The 26,219-nt window shown below is 40.3% G+C and overlaps 1 protein-coding gene across 8 annotated transcripts in view; it reads right to left on the bottom strand.

The window, feature by feature from the left end:
• Positions 1 to 970: 970 nt before the first annotated feature.
• Positions 971 to 26,219, bottom strand: part of lrch1 (leucine-rich repeats and calponin homology (CH) domain containing 1) — a 94,794-nt gene continuing 69,545 nt past the window's right edge. For 6 of the 8 annotated variants that reach the window (XM_084908743.1, XM_084908741.1, XM_084908742.1 and 3 more), the window contains 4 exons: positions 20,145 to 20,254; positions 18,618 to 18,755; positions 18,394 to 18,471; positions 8,647 to 14,223 (listed from right to left, as the gene is read on the bottom strand). In XM_084908743.1, coding sequence (XP_084764869.1) covers positions 13,939 to 14,223; positions 18,394 to 18,471; positions 18,618 to 18,755; positions 20,145 to 20,254 — 611 coding nt within the window. In that variant the 3' untranslated portion in view covers positions 8,647 to 13,938. Of the gene's footprint in view, positions 6,556 to 8,646; positions 14,224 to 18,393; positions 18,472 to 18,617; positions 18,756 to 20,144; positions 20,255 to 26,219 lie in introns of those variants that run through there. The other 2 variants (XM_084908746.1, XM_084908748.1) reach the window with 1 other exon arrangement.

Raw genomic sequence — 26,219 nt, 5'->3', positions numbered from 1 at the left:
AGTTTTAGTAATTATTAGTGATTAAATGCAAAGTGGTGTATAAGCACAGATTAAAATAAGGTGAGTGAAGAAGCAGCACCCTGGGTCAAGCAGTGTAATGAAGAAAAGGTTCACTTGATCCATCAGCAATACCAACCGGGAACGTTTTAAGGCTAATCTTAAGTGGGTGCCTCTAAGTCAGCAGTCTGAGAGTGTAGCGCTCTATTGGGGTAATATGGTACTATGAGGTCTTTAAGATTAGATGGCACTGATTATTTCATCTTTGTGATTGCAGTTATATAATCGGCCCTTAAGACAATTTTAAAGCTTAAAATGAGCTTCAAAGTCAATTCCAGCTTTAAGGGGTTAACATTTCTTTCTTGCATCCTTTGGTCATAAAAACAGTAACAGAAACATCAGTTTGTAGTGATGCATGCTGTTTTTTTAAACTTCAGAATGGCTAATACTACTTTTTACATTTAAAGAAAAAAAGCTCAAAAATACAGTATATGAAGTTTCCCAAACTTCATGTAAGGACTTACTTTGCCATTTTTCCTTTGAATTAAATAAATATTGAGTTCATGTTTTACCATTTAGAGATTTTATTGGGGATATTTCACTGTTTCAAGCCTTTTGGATTGATTATGTCCTCCTTTATCCTCAATTCATCAAATGGCTGCTCATCTGTCAGCCTGGTTCTGCTGCAAGTCTCTACCTGTTAAAAGTAAAATCTTCCTCCCTACCGTTGCCAAGTGCAACTTAGTGGTTAGCACTGTTGCCTGGTACAAACCCAAACAGGGTCTTTAAGTAAGGTGTGCACGTTCTCTAGTACTCTAGTTTCTCCTGCCACCAAGAACCACGCTATATTAATGCTGTCCAGTTTGACCGAAGAGACTCTTTCAGTATCAGAAATGATGCAACAATAGAGTCAAATTTTAGAGAAATTCAAGGGAGGAGAAAAAAAACTTATACAAATGAGCCAACAACAGACTTTTGTTTCAGGTGAGGTCTTTACTGATAAAGTGAAATACAGTACAGTATATACAGTATTCACAGCAGTTAAGGCGACGTTACAGGGACTATTCATGCATGTAGATTTGAGTTGCTGTACAACAAAAACTTACACAAAGGTTCACAAAGCGTTACAAAAGGGTATATTACATCCAAATTTCAACAAACCTGAAAATAAGTCACATAAAAAATAAATGTGCTCCCAGTCAAAGTACAAAAATGTGAGTACAGGGTGTTTTTGGACAATAGATTTGTACAAAAGATGAAACCTTAAAACAAAAAAAACACTGCTTTAGGTTCAGCAGGCACACATTTACATATTTTACAACAGCGTCACGTTTGGAACCTTAAAGGATCAGTGTGTAGGATTTAGTGGCATCGCCACTCTTTAGCCCTCTTAAGAGACAGTGTTTGGTTTGTTCCTTCTGATCTCACACTTGATGGTGATCATACACCTATAATAACACAAGTAAATATTACATCTACTTATAGCTCCCAGTAAACCCCCCACACTGGCCCTTTAACTCTCCATCTCATTTTCAAAGGTGACTTCAGATTTGCTCAGTTGCCAAAACAAAGATATAAATACAAGTTTAAAGTGCAGATTCTGTTGGGGAAGCAGCCAGTTTGGTTTTATTGTTTTTTCCCAAAACGCTGTGACATGATGTGCACAGATCTGTGGAAAATGGCATGATTATGTGAAGAAATGCAGATACAGATTCAAAATAAGCACGCTGGAATCATCCGGCTCTGTTACTTATGTCACAGCTAAAGCCGACATGCTAATCCTCATAGTGGTAGTTTTCTCACTGTACTGTGTTATATTTAATATTTATTACATTGTTATTAAGAATGTAATAACTATGTTTCCCTGCATGAATCAACAACTTATTGCGGAGTGGAGGGGTATGCATGCCTGCGTGATCCCAGGAGCAATGGTAGGGTCATCCCAAGGCAAAGGTTGGATGAGGGGGACAGGCTAAGAATGATTCAAAATACCCCTACGAAGAAGAAGCCATCAGACCAGTTAACTCACCTGAGAGGGGTTCAGGGGCAGTAGCCGCAGTAGGGGCCCCAGTAGTGATGGCACTCCCAGTGGGGGGTGGCACCCCATTCAGTACTTTGTGGGCTGGTTGAAAGTGAGCAGTAGGGGAACTGGCACCCTGATCCACAGTTGCTAAAACTCATTGTAGGGACGAATGATTACATTCTTACCCTGTTCATGAACTCAGGGCAGCAACTGAAGGAACAACATCATTGATACAAGCAGCAGAAATGAGGTTCCTCTGATGGATGTCTGAGCTCTCCCTTAAACACATAACTCAGTCAACTCTCTGAGTAATTTTCCCCCCGCAGTCTAAGTAAACCAGCTGAGATGATTAGGACATCGGACTAAAATAAGAGATCGTGTCTTTTGACTGGCCTGGGAACCCCTCGATCTCCCTCTGGATAAGCTAGCAGCTGGTAGCAGAGAAGATAGGGTCGGTCACCTTAGACCGCTGCCCCTGTGGCACAGATAAGTGGCAGAAAAATTGATTTATTGATGGAAGAATTATGGTCTCTTTTTGTTTTAACAAATGTAATCTCTAGGTTAAAAAAAACATTGAGCTTTTTATTTGCTAATGTGAGTGTTTCATGGTGAAATATACAGTACATGAACAAACAAATTCAACAATACAAAAAAATCCTTGTGATAAATAATATGTACACAGACATACAGCACATTTACATTAAATCCTTTATGTTTTATCACAGGAGAGAAAAAGGTTTGTTTTGGCAACTGTCAAATCTATCCAGTGGAAGCATTTATCTATTTATTATGGAGTTCTTTCTAATTACTGCTGAATCTTTAAGTAGCTCAAGCTTTGGATTCCAAGCTGCACAGGAAAAAACAACAACAAACAATTTAAAAAAAAAAAAACCAAAAATTTAATCCCTCATTCATACAAGCTCGCTGTTTCAAGAGTGTTAGACGCTTCAATGTGGTGACATTCTGGCATTTAGGAGGAAAAAATAATGTAATGCTTGTTTTAAAGGGGCAGTAAGAAGATTTGGGTTAGCGAATGTCTCAAGTGCAGCCCTTTTTAAAAATCTGGTCTAATGACCATGGTAACTTATGCTAAACATATAACTAACTGGTCATTTATTTTATATCCTGTACATTCCTGGATAAGACTGCAGTAGGCAGTACATGGTTGGTTTATTTTGTGAATAAAAACAGTCAAATCAGGCGTCCCACATTCACTTTTATGCTAGCACACCCGGAGCCTGAAGCAGAACGCCTGTGGTAACCCAGGACGCCGATAGCAGTGTTGTGATATGTGATGACTGTGGTTTCAGGTTTTGCCGAGCCAGCTAATGCAAAGAAAAAGTAGCTTTGTTAAACTTGCTATATAGCATAAACCTTAGTTTCAGAAACAAGTCCAGCACTTGTTTGACATGTAAATCTGCCAAACAGTACAATATAACTGTTGTGTATCAATGCAATCACACAGCAGAGGCTGATCAAAGTCCATAATAATGTTATTCAAAATAATACTTCCTACTACCCCTTTAAAATCTCAGTCTGAGCCAGGTCTGCACAACCACATGTTTCAAAAGACCAACCAGCAACTGCCTTGATTTCACACGCACTCATGATCACACACACACACACACACACACACTGATACTGTTGACGTAGCAGGCTGTGGAATGAAGGGCCAACAGTGTAGTAAACCCAAACCTACCCTGAGTCACACAGTCCCTGATCTCACACACCAACAGCTCTGGCCTAAACCTCAGAGGGTAGAACCAATTCACTCACAAGCATTTCATTTTAACATCTTCAAATTGACTGCTAAGCAGCAAAAACCTCATTAGACTCAAGTTTTTAAACCTAGGGATGTTTTTTTTAACATAGTGTTTTAAGAGTTTAAAAAAAATGGTAAAGAGTCTTAACTAGTTGAGATTCTCTGAGCTAGGGCGATGGCTACATGAAAATCTCATCTTCACACACACCTGAAATATAAAAGTCACATACAGTTTCAGGTGGTCTACGAGGCCTGAAGCTCAGACATAGACATATTACTCAACAACAGGCCCCCGGGCACAGACCCCTTCTACAGCGGAGAATGACATCATCCAGAGCCTCTAGTCTATTACGGTATAATGGGGTTTTTTTTGGTCAGTCTGTTTGTCCTCATGGATGTTGTCTATTTTTTGTCTCTTGAAGTCGTTTTGTGTGTATTAGTGCAATGTTTCTCTGTGGTGTTTTTTGCAGTTTCTTTGTAGTCACTTGTTGTGTATACAGTAAGGGTCCTGGCTAGACCGCCCATGCCAAAAAACCAAGCCCTGGAATGGCGTGGCTACGTCTGCAGCCTGTTCGCAGCTCGGACACAAAACATTTCACTGCATGTCGTACTCTGTATGATTGTGTATGTAACAAATAAAGCTTGTTTGTTTGTTTGTGGTTAGTTTCTGTCTCTTTGTTGTTGTGGTGTGACCATCTGTTGTTTTTTATTATCTGTCTCTACAGATGCAGATTCTTAGTTATTTTGTGTCTCTTTGTAGTCATGTTGAGTGTGTTTTGTGTCTCTTTGCGGGTAGTTTTTGTTTTGTCTGGCTGTAGTCATGTCTCTTTGTAGTTGTCTTTTGTCTCTCTATAGTTATGAGGAGTCAGTTTTTTATCTTTTTGTGGGTACTTTTGGTTTTGTTTCTTTGCATTCATTTTTTGTCTCTTTGTAGTTATGGTGAGTCACTGTTATTACCATTTTTTGTTGGTTGTTTTGTGACCTTTTGTAGCTGATTTTTATCTCTTTGTAGTCACCCTGGGTCTGTGTTTTCTTTTTCTTTTTAATGTTCCAGATGAAATTAGCTGATCCCTTCAAATTGGGGCTCTGAGCTGGGCCACCCTGACCGTGGGTCCCTGTAACTGTGCCTGTAGGCCTGTTCAGTAATCCATCCATCCATGACCACAGTGATGCATAATGTTCCCTTGAAACACTGACTGGTTTTTGCTTTTGTTTGTTCATTTGTTCCACTACCACCACATGTTTTGGCACATTAGCAAACTGCATCTCATGAGAAATACCACAATAAGTAGGAGCTTCACGGACCAAGTCTGAAAACGTTTCCAGGTTCCTTATGTGAGCACTGACTACCAACACACGTAAAAGGATAGAGGGTAAGAAAATAATCACCTGGACTTTAATCCATCAGAAGCTTGAGAAACACAGATTAGTGTCCCCAGACTAACGCACACTCAGACCTGCCTCATGGACGAGCAGACAGCTCCACACAAAGTCATACTACTAAAAATGTATAAAACACATACAGTTATACCTAAAATATATTAGAGAAAAATATTTTGGCCTTCTTTCTTTTTGACTGTATACAACAACTCAAGCGGATTTTCTCTGCATCTCTTTATATTATAAATAGTTTCGTGTTTAAATACAAACTGCAGGTAAAAGCCGACTCCCTCTACATTAAGACTAAGATTAAGTATTTTGGTTTTATTCTTTTCAGGGTAGTGAGAGCAACACACTAATTACTCACACAGTCCAAAAACACTTCACCAGAAACCTCAGTAGGAAAAAAAAATCTGTAGAAACATAACTGATAATTTAATAAAAATCATTTGTTAACGTGTGCATAGACAGCATGATATAACCTGGTGAAGTTGGTGCGACTGCAGTACGCTAAAGGCTTTGGCTCCAGCCAATCCGCTCGCAATTTAGAGTTCAATCGTGGATTTAAAACAACACATTACCAGAGCCACAGTCAGAGAACGAAAACATTGATTTTGAGAACAAAGATGCATTTTTTTTTAAAGAATATACCAATTAAGTTGTATTTAAAAAAAAGAAAATTGAGGTAAATAATTGAATGGAAGAATTATAAAACCCCCTCCTCCCCAAATTGCAGATTTAAGATTAAAATTATTATTTCAAAAGAATAAATCTATATTTTGTATAATTTATTATGACACTTTCTAAACTTTGAGCCTTTTCTCTCACGTTATTTGTGATATTTTCCCCAAACTTTTCTGGTTCTACTCTCAAAATCCAATCTCACTTTCTGTCACAGTGGTCTTCATGGTTCAAATGTTTGGTACCAACCAGTGTAAGAAGATGACATCAAACAAACAAACAAACAAAAAAGATAATTTGAGTTTTCTAGCACACCCTTGGCTTGGCACGATGGTAAAATCTTAATTGTCCAAAAAAACTGTCCTCTTATGAATTAGTAGATAATACACTTCTGATGGGTTTAGTTCCCTTAACACCATTTTTTATCCTTGAATACTATTTTAAAAAACAAACAAACAAAAAAACCACTCTGTTACTTAAGCTCATGAAGGATCGGAGGCTTTTTTTTTAGCGTTGTGTGAAATCACATGAGCGATTTCATCTGGGTGAGTGTCTGTGGTACGTGTCAGTCGGTTGAAGCTCCGCCCATCTTTACTGCTCACGTCAGGGCAGAGTGTCTGGGGGAGGCTTCATCCACCAGAGCCTGCACCGTGATGCACACTTTGACCAGGCCTTTCTCTTCCAGGATGTGGTGAGGAAGACACAGTTTGTCCTGGAAGAGCAAAAGCAGGGAGGGAAAAAAACAACAGGAGAGAAGAAAGAGAGCAAGAGAGAGAGAGGGAAGGAAGAAATGTGGGAGCAGAAGTAGAGACAGGAAAGAGACAAAGGCGGCACTGGGTTTAGTCAACACTTAAATCTAACGTCTGTTATTGCACGTATGTCTGCACATTCAATACGTGCAACTCTAGCTTCGTCTTAGCTTAGTGCTGCTTTTCTGTTGAGATTTAGTTTAGAATTTATATGTATAACGATGCAACATGTGATGCTAAGTTAACCGTCCATTACACTCAGACAGTTCAGTTGGAGCAGTCTGAAGCGTGGACTCAGTTTCTGACATCATTAGTCAATCCTAAGTCATTAGCTAATAACTTAGGATTGACAAGATGTTAGTCAAAGAGCGCATGTTTTCATACCACAGATATAGCCTCCAAGACTGAGATTTACTAAATAAACTTTAGTATTTTACCCAATATCAGTCATAATAAAAAAACAAGAGAGAAAGGTGTATTCCTGAAATATTCTAAAGGCCAGAAGTCTTTGTGCAACAACAGCTATCACCATCCGGTGGCCTTCTGATAGAATGCAGTTGTAATGCACTTCACCATTAGCTTTATTTTCTAACCATGAAGCTATGTTTCTTTCTTTTTTTTCTTTTTTTTACTGCCCACCTGTGATGACACAGGCACACAGCTCTGTTCAGACCTACTGTGTGCTAGTGGCAGCTAGGGATGGGTACCGGTATCCGGTGCCATGATGGCACCGGTTCTGACATAAACGGTAGTAACCAGACTGAAAAGCAGCACACATTTCGGTGCTTTATTTCGGTGCTTTTTTTTTTCCTGAGCTGTGATACACTTTAGATTCTAGCCAATCATTTTACGTTTCCGAGGATAGTAGGCGGGTCCAGGTACGTACGTTCTTTTAGAGCAGAGCTACAGATTAAAAATGCCCAAGGAGAAGCGGGCAAAAGTCTGGCTGTACTTCACAGCAAAAGATGCAAACTCAGCAGCAACAAGTGCTTTAAGCTGATACTGTGATACTGTCAAAGGAGGTAACACCTCAAATCCGATGAAACACCTGGCGACGCATAGCGTTTTTTTTAAAAGCCGAGAAATGCGCCGTATTTGATAGCTTGCTGCGAGACCTCACACCGTGCACATCTACTGCGGGTGGGTTGCCAGTTATCGGACCCGGAGCAACATCCCCCAAAAACCCGAAGAATAGAGTCCTGGCCCCTAGCCCTGCCAGTGTAGCAGAAATGATGACGGATGATGATGGCAGCAGCCGCCGTCGTTCTTCTCTGCGTGAGTAGCTTAATGTTGTTCGTGTGTAATTTACGTTGAGTAGGCTAACCACGTTATTACATTAATGCATGTAAGGTGAACTAGCAAACATCATCATAGCTACATGCGGCTGTCTTCTTGTTTGATGGCAGATACTCCCTTCACCCTGGCCAAAAAGGCTAAAATGACCAAAGAAAAAGTGGAAAACAGTTAAACATGAGAGGTTTTTGGACAAAGTTTGTGTTTTTTCCATTGTTTAAGCACTGCTTCCAGCCAAGAGTGATACCATATATGCCCCACAGCTGCAGAAAAGGCTAACATTGTTATCTTTTTACAAAAAAACAGCTGAACATGAGAGGTTTTTGGACCAATTTTGTGTTCTCCATTCTTTAAACACCGGTTTGAGCACCGTTTAAGCACCGGCACCGTTTCAAAAGTACCGGTTTGGCACTGGTATCGGATAAAACCTAAACGATACCCATCCCTAGTGGCAGCCAGTAAGAAGAATGTTGGTTTAAAGGGAGTGGTATGAACTCAGGAGCTGCACCAAAGCCACTGTGGTATAATTAAGGATTGTTTTGAATTATGAATTATGCAAAGCCACCCTAACACAGCATCAAACTAAAAGTATTGTAATTGTTATTGTAAATGAGCACAATGTGTCTGCCTTTGATACATCTGCAAGTCAAACGTCCCTGTTTGCAATATAATGTCCAAAATAAGGCCAGTTTTTTTTTAAATGTCACCTCTTCATTCAATCTGATTGGTTGACACACTATGTGTGAGAAAAAAAAAAACTCTTATAGAAAAGTGGCTTTATTTAGACATAAATGCATGATTTTATATTGGTGCATCAGTCTGCATATGGCTAAACCAGATGTAGGTCATGAAAAAAAAAATGAACATGGAGATGACAGCTGACGTTGGTCCACGTGCTATTTTTTGTGATTTTATTGAATCTGTGTAGATCTGAATATGGTTGGGAATGAAATGAGCACATGAAACCTCCACATGTTAGACCTGAAAAGGTTTCAATATCAAATCCTAGTTGTACTCTGACCATTTCTTATTTCACATGGATGGACCTATGGCTGCCTAAACAATGACACCGAAGAGCAAAAAAAATCCCTAAACTGTATTTATTACTGATCTTTAACAAGTTCTAATATCATACACAGGTCATAAAAATAATCGTTCTTACATGAAATCTGTGCAGAGAATGTGGCATCGACAGCAAATCACATTTACTGTTCAAATCATTTCATGGAATTTGAACAAGCAGTAAACTACTTCAAATAATCACATTGTCCAAAAGCTTATCTGTTGTCCAGCTTCATGGCGATCATTCATACATAAAGATATTTACCATTTTCATACCATCACAACTATAAACTATAAATACTGAAGAAGACCTCTGTTCTCATTCACCCAGTGAGCTGTCAGGCATAGCTGTGTCTTTAAAGATTCAGTGGGCACATGTCCACATTCCTTTAGTTTTCAATTCAAACAGAACAGTCTGCAACTGCTCCATATACAGAAGACTAATATATAACTTATAAACTCATCGGGTTACTTTAGCCCTTCAAATATTCTCCAAAAACAGTCACATTGCATATCAGGGTGCAGCAGAGCTCAGGGATGTAACTTAAAAAGTTCTCTCTGCAGGTGCCGGACAAACGTAAAAATAAATAAAATTCACATTTTCCTCAAGTTTCAAAACATCACACATCTCATAAATAGAGCTTTTAAATAATCCTTTAGGCAAATCAAGACATGAAAATACTGGTTTTGAATAATCAACAAGTGAAATATGGCTTCCGTTTGCTTCAAGACTTTAGACGTCAGGAAAAGAGCAAATACTGTTTGTGTGGCTCTGTAATGGTGAGCGTCTCCGTACAGGAAACCTATGCTTCTGTAGTTCACCTATTCTGATACTCGGGATCAATCATATTCAAGTCTGTAACTTCAGTCAGTCTAAAAAAGAAAACTCCAAAAGAGCAGGGGGCCGTCGGATAAAAGTTCACATATGATAAAACAGGACCTCAGCAGTACTGTAGCAGCCAGTTTGGAGGTCTGCAGTTTCTTTCAGTGGCATTTTCTTTGTACACCACAGTGGTGCACAGAGGCAAAATTGTGTATCTGAAGTGCAGACTTTCGGCTTTAATTCAAGGTGTTTAACAAAAGTATTGCATTTTTACACACAGTCAACCACTTTCAGAGGCTCAAAAGTAAGTGGACAAACTTACATGATTTGAAATATAAAGATTGTTTTCAACAGATTGATGAAAATACTTTGCTGTCAATGACAAAGTCATTTATGAATATAAATAAATACCGTTATGCTCCAGCCCTGGATTCACAGCATTTGCTCGGTCTTTACTGTGGCCACCTTCATTTGGGTCTTTGTGTCTTCAGTTTCATCTTCAGTAAATGAAAAGCTGCTCTTCTCGGTTAAGATGACTGAGTTGAAGAATATCTAACTTCTTTGCCTTGAGAAAACGCTATGCTTTGTATCATTGTCAATTTCTACTGTGTAACGCTGTCTGATCAGTTTTGCTGCATTTGGCTGAATCTGACCAGAGTACAGCCCTGTACACTTCACGATTCATCCTACTTTTATCAGCAATCAAATCATCAACCATCAGTCATGGTGATCTTAAAGGTCGGTGCCATAACACTCCCTCTATGCTGTTTGACAGGTGATGTGGTTTTCTTTGGATCATGAGCCATTGCTCTTTTTTCCCCATCATTCTGATACTGTTGAACTTTGTTTCATTTGTCAAGATGACTATCTGTCATAACTGTGCAGTCTCTTTTACATGTTTCTGACAAACTCTACCCTGGGCTAACGGTTTCTAAGTGTAACCAGTGATTTGCTCCTTCTTGTTAGCCTTCTGTATTTCCATTCATGGAGATGTTCATTGATTGCACACCTGATACTCCCACCTCCTTAACCTTTATACTGTTAAGGTGAATTTTGAGCTGTTTTGACATTGCACAGCATTAAAAACTGATTGACTTCACCTAAAGTAACCCAGAACACAGTGAAATTAGAAGATTTTAAAATTTTATATTGTAAAGATGCTAAAAATGTTTGCACATTCAGGCGTACTGAGACTGAGTCCCCAGTGTGGGACAAATATGGAATATGCCATGTCTGTGAGTATTTTTATGATAAAATGGTGACAGTTGGGGAACTATCACAGGTATCATGGTAACTGGTGAATTTGCCATGGAAGCGAAGGTAATGAAGTGCTATATGAATTTATAGTTAAAGTTTGACTAGTAGCAACAGTATTGTAGTAAGATTAGAAAAGTGCTACATGAAACCAATTACATTACATTTGCACCTGCAGTGTAACAATAATCTACAAACAAATTATAATCTATTTATTCTGAACTAACTGAAATAAAAGATCTAACTGAGAGAATAAAAAGAGGGGCTGGTGGATGTTAAGATCAAAAGGGCACCCAAAGTGTCCCTGAGTGCACACGCAAGGTTTCCTACCACTGCTCTGAATGCACGCACTAGTATTAGTTTAAATGTTTTGTATTTATAATTATGAGAATTTTTTTAAAGATATAGTTTAATAAAATATCCCAGTTCCTAGAAGTTCTTGCCATTTTCACTTTCAATAAAATATAACTGAATGATTACGGCCGTTATGTTTTCGTGTCTTAGGTAAAACAGGTCTATAATCTGCCTAATCTGTCATGGAATACTGAAGGAGTAAGCCTTACCTGGCTGTGAACAGTTTTTTAGTTTTACTATCCAATCACCACATATTAAGCCTCTGAGAAAGGGGATTTGTGTATAAAATATAATTTCTAAACAATTAATATAATAATTTCATTAAATTCCTTGAATTGCAGCTGAAAGTCTCCACTTTAATCACATCTTAATTGTCTGACCTCAAAACCTGACTGTGTCTTCCATATTTACAGACTACCATCATATGTCATTCAACTTGAGAGTGAATGTGTTCTGTTCTGCTACTGTAGTGGAGTAGGTGGTGTTTGGAAGCTTACAAGACGTGGAAAGTTCTTTGGGGTATCAATTCCCACATTAACTTAAAGTAAATCTTACACACAAGAAGCATCATCAGCTATTGTTAGCACAGGGACGTTTTATTAACAGACCAAGAAGTAATTTGACTGAGGGTATGTAAACCACCACACCAGTGCAGGTTAAAAACCTGGTATAGGCTTTTAAAGATGGTAAATGGCCTGTATTTGTATAGCGCTTTACTAGTCCCTAAGGACCCCAAAGCGCTATACACACAGTCACACACTGGTGATGGCAAGCTACATTGTAGCCACAGCCACCCTGGGGCGCACTGACAGAGGCGAGGCTGCCGGACACTGGCGCCACCGGACCCTCTGATCACCACCAGTAGGCAACAGGTGAAGTGTCTTGCCCAAGGACACAACGAGCAAGACTGTCCAAGCCAGGGCTCGAACCAGCAACCTTCCGATTACAAGGCGAACTCCCAACTCTTGAGCCACGATCGCCCGTGATGTAAAAGATGTAAAAAGAAAAAGCACTCCCATTTTAAGTTTGGCCCCACTTCAAGTTCATCTTCTTGTGCACCTCTGGACCGCTTTCACAGTACCTACTATTTTTAGACTCCTTCCCTGAAGTCCTGTTCTGTCCCTGTGCACTTGCACTAATGGGTGCTGGATCTCCTCCAGTGCGTTCAAAGACTGATCGTCCACTGATATATTTAGTCTTTCTCTTTTTTTTTAAGACAAGTGGACAAGCTGCATTAAGGAAAACCAAAGTGAAGGTAGTCTTTCTGTGGACAAAGAACTCCTGCATTTAGCTAGTACACACTACAAAATAAGGCTGGTTCCACCATATAGTCTCCCTTCAATGCCCCAGAAAGTTTCAGTATTTGATTCTGGGGTATGAATACATGAAGCTCAACAATGTGAACAATTCAGAAAATAAAATGCAGCATGTTCCTCGTCATTCTTCAAACCTGAAGTGCCTCCTCTGGACCTTGGAAATGTGGACCCCTTAAACTGAAGTGCTCAGTTCTAGTCAGAGCATTAAATGTCATCACCAGCAATAAGGTTTGAAAGTTTGAAACAGAATGTAATGTGGGCTCTCACAGGTCTGAAAACTGTGGTGAATGTATTTACAGAGCAAATGGTCCTAAGAGGACTTTCAGGGAGAAACCTATAAATAGCAATTGTCTAAGAATAGACGATAAGGTTGAAAGTGAAGAGGGGGCCAAATTTAAATGCAGCATGGTTTAGAATTTTTATAGTGATCTTTCCAGAACTCTTTGATCACACCTTTTAAATATTTCCAGACAATATTTCAGAGCTTCTTTTCCAGTCAGTTCACCACTAGACCTCCAAAAGGCTGCAAAATACTGCCCACTAATCCAAAATTAAAATCTGATCACTGCTATGGAAGTGGTACAAATACTGGCATATTCACTCCCTCTGCAAGAAATTTCAGTGAAATTCAACCGTTTCAGAGCCCCAGACTGATGTGACCCAGAGAAAAGCAATAAGCCCTCGGTCCTGCACAGATGTGATTATCTCTGCTGGCCGACATGTTGATAAGACATCATTGACTTCAGATAACCTATTACTCTGCATGCCCTGCTTTTGTTATGTGTCAGTTTATTGCAAAGACGTCATAGAAGGATAAAAGGAGGATAAAAGAAGAGGCATCCACTCATGCTGATGCTGCATTTGTGTCACATGGGATGGTGCTCATTAAAAATAATAGAAATATTATAGATTCTATGTGAGGAAATTAGATTGTCGTGTGTTTATTTGAGCTTGTTGTTTGACAGATCGCCATGGTTACATTTGGTGACTGGCTGACAATCAGTGACTCCAAAAACAGACTCATTGTATCGACCACTATGTTCATGGGAAGTATTCCTCTTTCTTATTTTAGCACCACATAGAATGCAATTTAACACTTAATTACTGCAACACTGACCGAATAATAACAGATGAGTGATTAGAGCCACTAAATGAAATTTTTTTCCACCCATGTGACACAAATTCAGCAGAAATAAGGAGGAGGAGCCTGGGCAGAAAGAAGGCAGAGCTTGCAGGTGTCACGGTTACGTCAGCTCGGTCCAACTATAGGCCACGAAGAGCAGAACAAGGCAGAGGATGTGAACTAAGCTCGAACCAATAAGGTCCCAGATCTGCCAGGCAGGAGGCGGAGTTTGAGTGGTTACAGAAACTAATAAGGGAGTCTCTGATGCCCCAGGGGAAGTGGGGTTTGCAGCTGAGATTGCCTCCTCCCGTTTCCTGTCTGGATCCAAGGCAACCAGCGCCCGAACCGTGGTGCGAACCGGCTGCAGACGGCACTGGATGATGTCATAAGGTGAGCAGAGGGACGACTGTTGCCCCCATTAGGAAGAAAGGAGGGAAGAAATGAGGAAGTGAATGAGGAAGGAGGAAAAATAGTGGGAGAAGTTGGAAGAGAAGGAATGAAGGGAGCAAAGATGGGAAAGATGAAGTAGGACAGAGAAGAAAGAGAAATATAGGGCAATAAAATGGAATGTAGGGAATGTGTGATGAAACAAATGAGAAAATATGATGGAAAGGTAAAAGACACGACGAGGAAAAAAGGCAACAAGTGAAGGAAAACATAAGTGTGTAGATTAAAAAAATGGATTGAAGTTTAAGAAATGAGAAAAAGGTTAAATATTCTCCACAAAAAGCAAGAAGGTTGATGAGAAGAAGAAGACAAGGGAAAGGAGGAGGGATACGTGGTGCGATCCAGCCGGAAAGTAAAAAAGAGAAAAGGCAGAAGGTTAACCAATGGATACAGAGGTCAAAGGTCACAGAGTGAAGGAGCTGGTGGTGAGGCAAGCAGGGGAAAGAGGGATGCTTACTGAGAGGATGGCTCAAAACCTCTGCAGAACCCTTTGTCCTCCCAGTAAGCAGTCCAGTGATGAAGAGGTGAGGTGGCTAATGGGAGAGCCAGTGCAGCAGGCCAGCGCATTAGCATAGAAGCTGTTGGCACGTAAGCGCAGGGAAGCTTTGCAGAAGCGTTGCTAGTAAAGCAGTCAGGCTGAAGCTTAAATGGCGGCTAGCGAACACAGAGGCCAGAAAACAGCCAGCAAGCAGAGATGGAGGTCAAAAGGTCAAGGCAGGTTAAACCTTTGAACTTTAATTTTCTAACAGATAAGAGAGCAAAAAAACAAACCCAAAACAAACACACAGATATCAACATAATATTAAATAAAAAAATCAAACTACCAATCATAAAGTGTAATAAAATAACCAATTTACCCTGACACATGTCTCACACATGCTGCTGTTTACTTTTTTGCATTAATGCTAGATTGCAGAAAAAACAATCTAATGTTTGCATTTCCCCTAATAACCTGCACCCTTGAGCAACACCGTGTTAAAAATCCGTACTCCTGTTTCTCTTAAACTGGCAAATGGAGCCTGTGAATGTGACCTCAACTCTAGATCTGTAGCAGTTCTACCTCTAAAGCCAGTCTTTTTCTGTTTCTACAGTTGCAGAAAAGCAGAATGAGTAGTTTTTCTTGCTTTCCTTGAGACTGATCTTGCTTTGCAGTATGAAGCTACAGATAAAAACTGGAAACAAGTGGAAACAGCCAGCCTGGATGAGTATAGTGGTAACAAGGTCTGCCTGCCAGGTAGCCTTGAACTATAGGTGTGCTGGGATGTAACAGCAGGTGTACCCCTCTGTGTTTACTTTTCTTTCCTGACTGTAGACTTTAATTCTGCACAGCCTGCTGGGAAACATAAGTACCTTGGTCTTTGGACTAATGCTGCATTATAGTTGTCCATGATCTCATTTCCACAGCACACATTTCAAACATTTATTGTTATGTAAAATTATAGAAATCTAGCAAAAGCGAACCTAAGTTTTCTCTTCTACAATTATTTGCAGTTGAGATGTTGTAAATGTTGCCCTCTCCTAATTTTGATTGGTTGATGAGTGACAAAGGGCAATGGAGAGACAGCGGCATTTCAAATGCTGAGCTATTTTCAACCTAATAAGGTATAATCGGCCTTAATAATAAGGAAGACCGTGAGTGTCAAAACTCAACTTCACATAATTTGAATAAAAAATGAAAGCACAAAAATATGTTTCCTATGGAGACCCAAAATGCATACGAAACAGCTGTCAAAATGACAAACTGATGTTTTTCCTCAGAAAAAACAGGTCATCTGTGTACAGTCTTTATGCTATCATAAGCTAACCAGCTACTGGCTTTAATTTAGTCTTTCACCATAAGGTGGCAGCACTTTAACAAAAGGTTTTGGGGTAGCTATCCACAGGTTGCAGTCTTGAAAGTTGACTTTTATGCCATCTTGATATTTGACCTTAGTAACTTCATGTTACTAAGACCTCAGTCACAGACCTAGAGAGCAGTCAGTGACCATCTGCCCAGCTTTCAGTTGCTAGGGAAAAATGTGTATTCCATGAGTGTTTGCTGGCAGTTGCCATGAAATCAGTTGCTAAGGCCTCATTCTAAAAGGCCAGTTAGTGATTCCCCCTGGTATCCACTGGTTGCTAGACAAGAATGTGTATTCTTCGACAAGTTGGCAAGTGGTTGCTAGAGTGTAACATAAAAGCTGCTCCTTTTGAAATGCATCTGCTGCAGAGGTAAGGCACAACTCTTACTTTGAAGGCAAATGTTTTTGGGTTCGAATTTGAAGAGTAAAAGGCAGACAGGTTGGTGTCTTCCATCAATCTACAGGCAACTGCAGCCATCGACCAGCAAACAAAGCAATCACAAGGGTTTCAGAGCACCCTGTTTGCAGTTGATGCCAGCCTGCAGCCACTTCTAAACCAGTCAGGGAATACACAGTTCTCTCTAGTGACCTAGTTTCGATCTGGTCACTAGAAAAAAAACTGTTGACCGAGGCTGAAGGCTAACCTGAAAAATGTTGGAATGTCTCAAGGGGGTATTGAGCCAATACACTAAAGCAGGGGTGGGCAACTCCAGGCTTCGAGGGCCGGTGTCCTGCAGCTTTTAGATGTGTCCTTGATCCAACACAGCTGATTCAAATGGCTAAATGACCTCCTCAACATGTCTTGTAGTTCTCCAGAGGCCTAGTAATGAACTAATCATTTAATCGAAGTGTGTTGACCCAGGGTGAAATCTAAAACCTGCAGGACACCAGCCCTTGAGGCCTGGAGTTGCCCACCCCTGCACTAAAGGGTCTCAGCACCATCTTGTGTTTCAAAGTGATATTACACAAGAGTGTATCTGGAACCTACTCCAGGCTGATATGGACTCGGCAGACATCTCTGTAACACGACACACAGACACACTTCATAGTGTTTGTTTCTTCACATTCTCACTATAGTTTAAGTTTATTTTGAAAAGGGCTTAAATTCCTTTTAAGGAAGTTTTGGCGTTTCAAGCGATTTTATTTTTTATAAAAAGTACCATCAAGTGTGCATTTAACATCTAGCTCATCACTGTGCACACTGCTGAACTTTCACTTTAAATCTGTGTTATTATTATTTTTTATTTTCAGAATCCACCACACAGGGTCTATGAACAAAAACCTGCATGAAACATCATATGTTCTCAGTTGGACAACAACACTCCTTAAATCAGTGCAGAGGTGGAAAGTCAAATCTGAACTTCTACAAGTGTGTTCACGCACAAGGAGTAAACACAATCAGCCGAGCATGCTCTGCACCAGACTGGAGCTGCCACTTTGACTTCTGTCATGATGGAGGAAGCTGTAAGCTGCAGGCAGCGATGACAGCGGTGATGAGTCAGCATTGTTGAAGTTAAACGACCCCATTAGACAGCCAAAAAGGACAAAAAGAACAAAAAGGAGGCAGAAAGGATATTTAACCAGCCGTGGGAAAAAGCTGAGTGGTTTTCAAGTTTTTCGTAAGATTTGGGTTCAACCTGTGTCAGACTGCTCTACTTATTGTTCAGTGGCATAAAGGTAAAAAAAAAATGCAATTGTGTTATCAGTTCTAATTGCTCAAGGATGACATTGCAAAAAGTTGCTTTTAGACACACAGAACCATCAGCTTTCCTTCCATGTCTGGTTTATAATTTAGTGTCTGGCAAAAATCTTTAATTGTAGTTTTCACCTCATTTTCTGATATAAATTACAAGGAAATGGAAGGTGCCAATGCTACAGTGTCTTTAAAGTAAAATCATAGCCCTAATGCTGAAGAGATCTGATTTTTGCAGGACACTTCTTTTGACTTATTGTGTCAACAACAAGCCAACAACCCATTGAATCAGGCTGAAATGGACTCAGTTGGGAGTTTCTCTGAAGAACTGGGGGCATTTTCAGGTTGGAGGTTGCTGGTTTAAATCCCAGCACAGGCTTACAAAATGTCCTTCAGCAGCAGTGGAGCTGCACGGTAGCCATCATGGTATTACCTGATAACTGCAGCGTCAGACAGACTCAGACTCTGGGTGTGTAATAACTGATTAGACTTTAAGTAGGTTTTGGAAGTCATGCAACTTGAAATCAGCCCCCAGTTCAGACAGGCCATGGCTTCTAGTAAAGGTGTTATTAATGTACAAAGATGCACTTCTTACCTCTGGTACGCCTATTTTTCTACAGGCATCCAGAAAGTTCTCCACATTCCTCCGACACTTGGCCATGCTGAGTTTGGGCTGGAAGACAAATATAACAACTTACTGAGCTACACTTAGAAACACAACTTTGTATTTTTTACACTTTAAAGGGGATAATGGGAAACTGAACGCTCATCCAGCGATTATGCGAAGGGTCAAAGGTTGCAACTGTCAGGGAGACATACCACTGCAGGTGAGGGGACGTGGATGCTGGCGACAGAGCGCGGGCGAATGTGATTGGCCAGATGGCAGAGCACGACGCCGTCCATCAGAGACGAACCAAGGTCTTCAGGAAGGACGACCTTCAGTCTGCTCTCGATGCTCTGAGCAAACAATGCAAGCAGCTTTGTGTGAGTAAAAAGGACTGGATCGCAGTATTATACAGTGAGAGAAAACAGAGAATCAGACATCCTGATGATATCGTCCAAAACAAACCTCCATAAACTCACTTAGATGACTGAAAATCAGAATTTGCCCGAAAACCGTAGCTTTGATGGGGTCAAGCTCAAAGATGCAGTTAATGAATGTTTGAGTGTTTTCTTTTGCGCTCCAAATAGCACAACTCTGAGTCACAGTAAATCTGAACGCATCACATTCACAAACACAAAACAAAGTGGGAGATTAGTTTAGCTCTGGGTTCCTTCACATGAAAAAAAAACGAACCAAAAAGAAACAGAACAGGACTTCCCTGACAGCTGGCAGGCTTTAAAGTTTTCTTTAGTTTAAAGGTTAACTAATTACAACCATCCTTAAGTCAGTTGGTTACATCACATTCCAACATACATTTGACTTACATGCAGGCCACATACAGCCCTTTCTGATCCCAAGAGGCCAAACCAAAAGTGCCAAAAACAAGCCCAATTTCAGTAGCATGTTTCAGTTTTTCTACACAAAGACATACTGCTGCAGTACATGAAAGAAACCTGTAAGCACGACTCTTTTACAGAGAAAGTTCTGGTAGCGCATTGCCCATCTGTCACGTACCTACAGTAGGTAGTAAGAAAACAGGAACTTTTGTGTTATTTAATTGCTTATCTATCATTTTATTACTTTTGGTGTAGTATAAATGGCTATGTGGGAGGTCTTTACCAGTAGCAAAAGTTGTAAAACTAAAGATACAGTTAAAAGTCCAAAGTTCATGCCCTTCTTCATAATTTTCCAAAGCCATTCAATGCATTTATTCAGTGTGTTTTCCGGTCTGTTCCTGGTGCCTGATTTTATGTTTGAGACCTCTGGCTTACAGAAAAAAATATATGTCTAAAGAAAACGTCCAGGTCATTTGATGCACTTGTCATAAATATAAAGATATAATTGTATATTATTACCATCATTATTATTATTATTATTATATAACATATATTCTTACATCTTTGCAATTTTCATTCAGTGAGATTTCATTGAGCTGATAAAATGCTGAGCTAAGAAAACAAAACAAAAAACAAAACCCTGTGGTTCCATGCAGGGCGTCAGACTTATTTTAAATCAGAAGAGGAGCTCCGGGTTTATGATCCAAATCTGCATCAGATCGTATTTCAGTTAAGATACAATGAAGGCTTTTATGGAGACAGATATTTAGTCTGGCCAGGGTGAAAACCTGCTTAAACTCAGTCATGCAGGCTGGATACGTTTGACATAAGCTCATATCAGATCTATAACACCCCACCCCCCACTCAAATAATATAAAAAAATAAAAGAACATTAGCTTGTCTCACATCTCTCAGCTGCTCCATGAGCTCCAGTTCCTCCCGCAGCTGCTCCATCTTTCTTCTCATGGTGAACTGAGGATCCACAGACTCCAGGCTCTTGTGGCTCCGCAGGAACACTGCAGCAACAACAAAAGAAAATGGAACATAACACATTAAGCATCTGCAGGAGTACACAGTTAGTACCAGTTAGAGATAAAACAAGGACAGCAGACGTCTGAGGAAGGAGAGATTTGCTGTGATGAGCAGAGACTGAAAAGCTGCCACTGGAGGCGGGAAATCTAATAATCATATGCCACAATAAATACCAGCAGTGCATTTAAACAATGAGCAAAGACCTTCTCAAGCAGCTGATAGACTGCAAGATATTAAATATTCTACTGAAACTAAAAATGCAGTAGCAAGTCTTTAAAACACAAATTTAGACTCCTTTTAACTAAATCACACAGCAGGATCAAAATCCACAAAGACTTTGGAGCACCGACGGAGAAAAGAATGTCTGTCAAAACCTGGGAAAGGGGACAGAAAAAAACCTCCATATTTGTATCCTAGGACTACTACAGTAGCTTTGCATGACTCAAAGTTAAAAGTAATGTTCATTTTTTAAATACTGGGCCTTGGTGCTGCACTTCAGTTCATCCACTGTGCAGCCTGATGCAGACAAACATCCCAGAATGACTGTGTGACACAAACTGACATGAGAGGAAAAAAAAACTGTTCTGTGGAAAGTTTACACAAGCACAGCATTCACATGCACTCGTGCAGTCAGAGCTCAGCATGCTGCTCGCTCCCACTCTGTCACAGGAGCCGTCATGTGAGGAGGAATTAGGGCTCCAATAAACAGCTTGCAGAGGGAAAAAAAGCCCAGACAGATGGATTATTAAACGTTAAATCCTCTGTGTCTCTCATGTGCTGTGGTCTTTCAAGGCCTGGAAAAGAGTCAAAAACCTTCCAGGCACTCAGATTTTTAATGTGCTGATCTATTAATCAGGCAATAGTTACCAGGCCTACTGAGCTGAGGCTCAAGCAGGGAGACAGTCGACTGTCTTTTTGCATCTCAAAAAACACATGAAACAGATGAGAGACGTGTTAATTAGTGAGTGTTCGAGGGCCTGGCAGGTGGATGTGTTCCCTTCAGTCAGACTCAGCCAGCTGCTGCCCCAGATACCAGTCCTTCTAAAGTTTCTTGTCTGCTTACTGTCCTGCTGCCTCTCAGCAAAAAAGCAAATCACCATCAACACCCCATCCTTGTTACATTTACTCTCCAGCAGAGAAGCTGGAGAGTAAATGTAACAATATACACATATGTATATGTATGTATGTATATATATACATACACACACACACACACACACACATATATACATATACATACACATATACATATATATGTATTCCCACATACCAGATCTTTAGTTTACCCTCAAAAATAGCAGACAGATGGCGGCTCTTTCGTTCTTTTGAGGAGATTAAAATAAATATGTAAATATTTGCAGAGTCACTTTACTTTTGCCTGAAAAAAAAACAACTAAAAGCATAAATTAAAGATCAAAACAGCTGCTGGGATTGGACTGTTCCAGCTTCAATTTAAATAATATCAACAATTGGAGCAGAAAGTGAAGAGAAGCTCGGATTAGAAATGCAGATGACGAGATGCACTTTTATTTAGCGTGTGTAGGAGGACAGAGTGTGAAACACACTTGGTCTCTTCCTACACACCCACACACATGAAAGGCACACCGCTAAACTCTGAATCATTCACCTCTTCACTGTCCTATTTTCCACACGCATACATCAGCCTCTTACAGCTGAATGAAGCTGAACACTGCATGTGGATGTGCAGTTCCACTGAGCGACCACAGGAGGGAGCTCCAGGCTTTTCAGTGGGGGTCATCTCATGTTTTGAGGAGGAGATGAGAGGGCTTCAGGGTGTGAATGTTTTCAACAGTTTTACCCACATTTCAACTCTGCACTGTCAACACTGACATTCCTCTGGAACTGAATGAAGCTCTTTGACTAAACCCACTGATCAAGTTGACGTTTTTTTTGAGTTGGTAAAATAATCTACCTGGACCTTGGAGCCTAGTTCCTCTGGTGAAACAGCAGGTGGAGGAGCTGGGGTCCACTAAAGGATAATGGAATACCGTCTTAGTGTGAAAAATCATTTGGTTGGCCTGAGCTCTCTGTTTGAGACGAAGAGGAAGGGGAATATGGTGAAGGGCAAACGGTTTTCTCTCACTCGGTTTATATTCTGGGTCACATCATGCTACAAGCTGCTCAACACTCCCTCCTCTTCATCATCTTCCTCCTCTTCTCTCTAAATATCTCTCTGTCTCTCTGCCATCTGGACATTCTGAGCCTGTAGCATCTTGTTTCTGTGCCTCTTCTCTGAAGGTTTTTTTTTCATGGGGGGGGGGCTTCAAAGTCCTGCTTGTTGGCGTTTTCCTCCAAATACCCTCCTGATTTGTAACTGGTAACATAAAAAATTAAACACTATCACAATCTAAGCAGAATTTGGACTACAAACTGCAGCAATACTGACAGAGCATCCCAGGCTGTGTTTACAATAAAAGCAATAAATAAATAATATTAATCAAAGAAGAATAAGTGTGGAACATCTTTCATCATGGTGGCTGCAGCCATCTTTCATAATGTCCACGGCTCCGCTGCTTGTCATTAAGTGGTACAGAGGTGGTCGAGATCCATTTATTATCCATAATCATTCACCATAAGTCATCTGGATGCTCTCTGAATCAGCTGACAGAGGGATCCAAACAGTGTGTTGGTTCAGGCTGAAGCTAGTGTGAAAGTGTACAGTAGAAACGTCAGCTCACCAAAGCACGCCCATGTTATTGCCCAAGGACCTCAAATTCTCCATGACTGTGGCGGAACAGAGTTTATATTTCCTCCTCTTAGCTCTCACTTTAGCTCCATCTTTTAAACCCTGCTGTCTCCTCCAGGACTACAGGCCTCAGCTTGGGCAGTAGAACTGAGGCCAATTCTCCAATAATGAGAGTGAAATGAGATGAAAAAGACACACGCAGGCTTGACAAGACAAGACTTGAAAAGCAAAGGTAACCACATTTTCCAAGGATAAACACAAAAAGCAATGAATATTGACTTTGGATGATTGAATCCTTAAAAAAACAGCAGGAGCTGATATAACAGGCTGTTACACAGTAACTGTTCACATCTGAAGGGTATCCAATCAGGTTAGTATACTATCAAAGACTGGCTGATTGCCTTTTTGATTACAATTGATTAAACGCTCCTGGCCTTTGATTACATAAACCCGATTCCAAAGAAGATGGGACGCTGTACAAAATGTAAATTAAAACAATGCAAATATATGCAAATCTCATAAATCCTTTTATTTACAGCATAACACAGAAAAAATATATTAGCTCAATTTGAATATGATGGCAGCAACAGGTCTCAAAAAAGTTGGGTTTACCGCACTGTAGCATCTCAATTTACATCATATATGTAGTAACATCGTATTTTAGCAACAGTCCATAAAATTTGGGGAACTGAGGAGAGCAGCTGCTGGACTGACTGATACAGGATTGTAGCTGCTAAACAGCATCTTTGTTGTATTTTACATTTCAGAATGTGTGGAAAGATTGTAATTGGTGAAAGATCCTCTACTATGAAGCCACACTGCTGTAATACTTGCAGTTTAGCATTGTCTTGCTGAAATATGAAGGACTTTGCTCTAAAACCTGTATATACAATTCTGCTGCTATCGTACCATCAGAGATGCGTACCTGTGAACTGACTGCTGATAACAAGTCGGATGGTTCCTCTCCTCTTTAGTTCCACTTTTGATTTGTCTGACTATACAACACTTTTCCATTTTGCCTCAGTCAGTGTAAATGAGATCAGAAGTCATTTTCATATGTATAAAGAGGAAGAAAAAATAAACATTTGCAACAAAACATGTTTTAGTGTAACCTGCAGTAAATGCCATCAAGTAATCCAAATGTCCTTTGATTATTTTTTATGGATTCTGATGGTTTACATAACCATTTTTAAACTGGCACAAAAAAATGATAGTAGTCACATGTTTAAAAAGACAAGTATTCAAAGACTGATCACATGCAGTCTGTGCATGCATCTGCACTTGAAGTCACTCACACAAGGTGATGATTGGTCACTAATGAGGTCAGGCGCACTGACGATGGGAGCATGATGTCATTCTCCCTGAGGCCTGAACCCATTACGGACCATTAGTCACCATCTTATCACGCTTACACATAAGGGGCTCGTGTAGAAATGTTGTGCTTCAAAAAGAGTTTCAGGAAGCCACTGAAAGATAACTAATGATGCTCTCCTTACAACAGCAAACACTGAGAGCGCAGCAGCTCAAAGACGCGAGTCAGATAGCTTACAGTGTGAAAGTTAGCATCAACAGACCGAATCACTGTACTTTTAAGTTCAGCATCAGTACACTCGAAAAGTTTTTTATATAGCGAGGGCACAAAAGGGAAACACATGTAAAATGTTACAAGAGTGAAATGAAAATGAGTCAGACTTAAAACTGAAAGTGGTGAGAAAGTGAAGTTTAAAGAGTCTCTGAGGGTTAGTAACAGATTTGTGAACATTCAAGAGTTATTACAGCGAGTGTGTGAACAGCTCACAGCTAAGAGTCGCCGCAATATATCAGAGCCTTTTATGGACCAAACGACTAAAATGCAGCTCTCTTCTGGGCCGCACAAAAATAACTTCTAGCTCTGTGAGCACCTTCCTCGACACACTGCATTTTCACATCCCCTTTAACCCAACCTTAAACATTACAGCTAAATGACCCAGCCAAACTTGACTGTTAATCCAAGTGTGAACCCTGTCCTAAAGTCACAACCAGGCAAAACATGTCCACACTTTGTGGTCTACAGTTGAAACTGGTGCTGATGAAGATAAACAAAATATGACACGGCTGTGATCCATCTACTATCTTGGACTCTATTCCAGTGGAAGTAGGATACCCCTTTAGGGACCATTATCTGACGCTTAAAATATAGGAACCGAAAATAGACGCACACGAAACCCAGACTCATTGATACTTCATACATGCATAGACGCATACATCTCCAATTGTATGTGTGTGTGTATCAGACTTTCCTAATACGGTCTCTGATGCTGCAAGCCATGTGATGGTTAGACTTAAGACATTTTAACTCACAACACATGCAGGCAGTGTCACGACAAAGCCGACACAAAACAGAACTGTTCCTTCTGGAGTGAAGTATGAGAACAGAAGTGAAAACAAATGCTGGGATTCTTTGTATTAACGCATTACAAAAAAACTAATAATAACATTTTTTTCATTTTGCTCAAGTGCAAGAAGGACAACTTCAGTAAGATGTAAGGTCCACCAGTAACAGGTTTACTCAGTGTGCCCAGCTCAGTGCATATGCAGCAGAGCAGATAGCTTTGCCAAGATACACTATATTATACACTACAGTGCAAGAACTTACACTCACCCATTCAAACCACTGAATTTAGGCGTTCCAATCACTTCCATGGCCAAAAAGTCTGCCCTGACCATCATGGACTTTCCTCCACAAAAATCAACCTCATTCAGCATTTATGAAAGCACTTGAGGACTGGGGAAGCTATGTTTGCCTGACAAGAAGCTCTTTAGAACACTGCCAGATCAAACTCAGTCCAGCAAACATGCATGTTCAGGCAAACAGTGGGTACCTGTGAGTGAACTGCGGGGTTGTGCACATTGCGTAATCTCACATTTCTCCCATGTGGGCAAATTTCCCCCCAGGTTAGCCACCTGTGGATCACATGTGGTTCCTGCACTGTGGAGCCAAAGGTGTCAGACTACTAGACCCCAGTTTGTAAGGCACTGGGGTTTTCCTTTGAATCAGCAAGCTGCATTTGATGATTCTCAGTCATTAGAACACACTCACTTATATAGAAGCAACAAAACACTTGGTTTGTTACAATAGCTATTTTCTTAGAAATGTAAATTTCAGACCTTCTAGATCTTCTACACAAGCCAGCTGCAGTCGCACGCACAAATCATGGCATCAGCTCTAACTTCTACCACGTGCGCCTGCTAGTCCACAGCCA

Source organism: Perissodus microlepis, chromosome 16 (genome assembly GCF_051167445.1).
Source record: "Perissodus microlepis isolate ML-2025 ecotype Zambia chromosome 16, ASM5116744v1, whole genome shotgun sequence".
NCBI classification, from domain to species: Eukaryota; Metazoa; Chordata; class Actinopteri; order Cichliformes; family Cichlidae; genus Perissodus; species Perissodus microlepis.
Note: the sequence above shows the minus strand (reverse complement) of the source record. Positions and strands in the feature narration are given on the sequence as shown.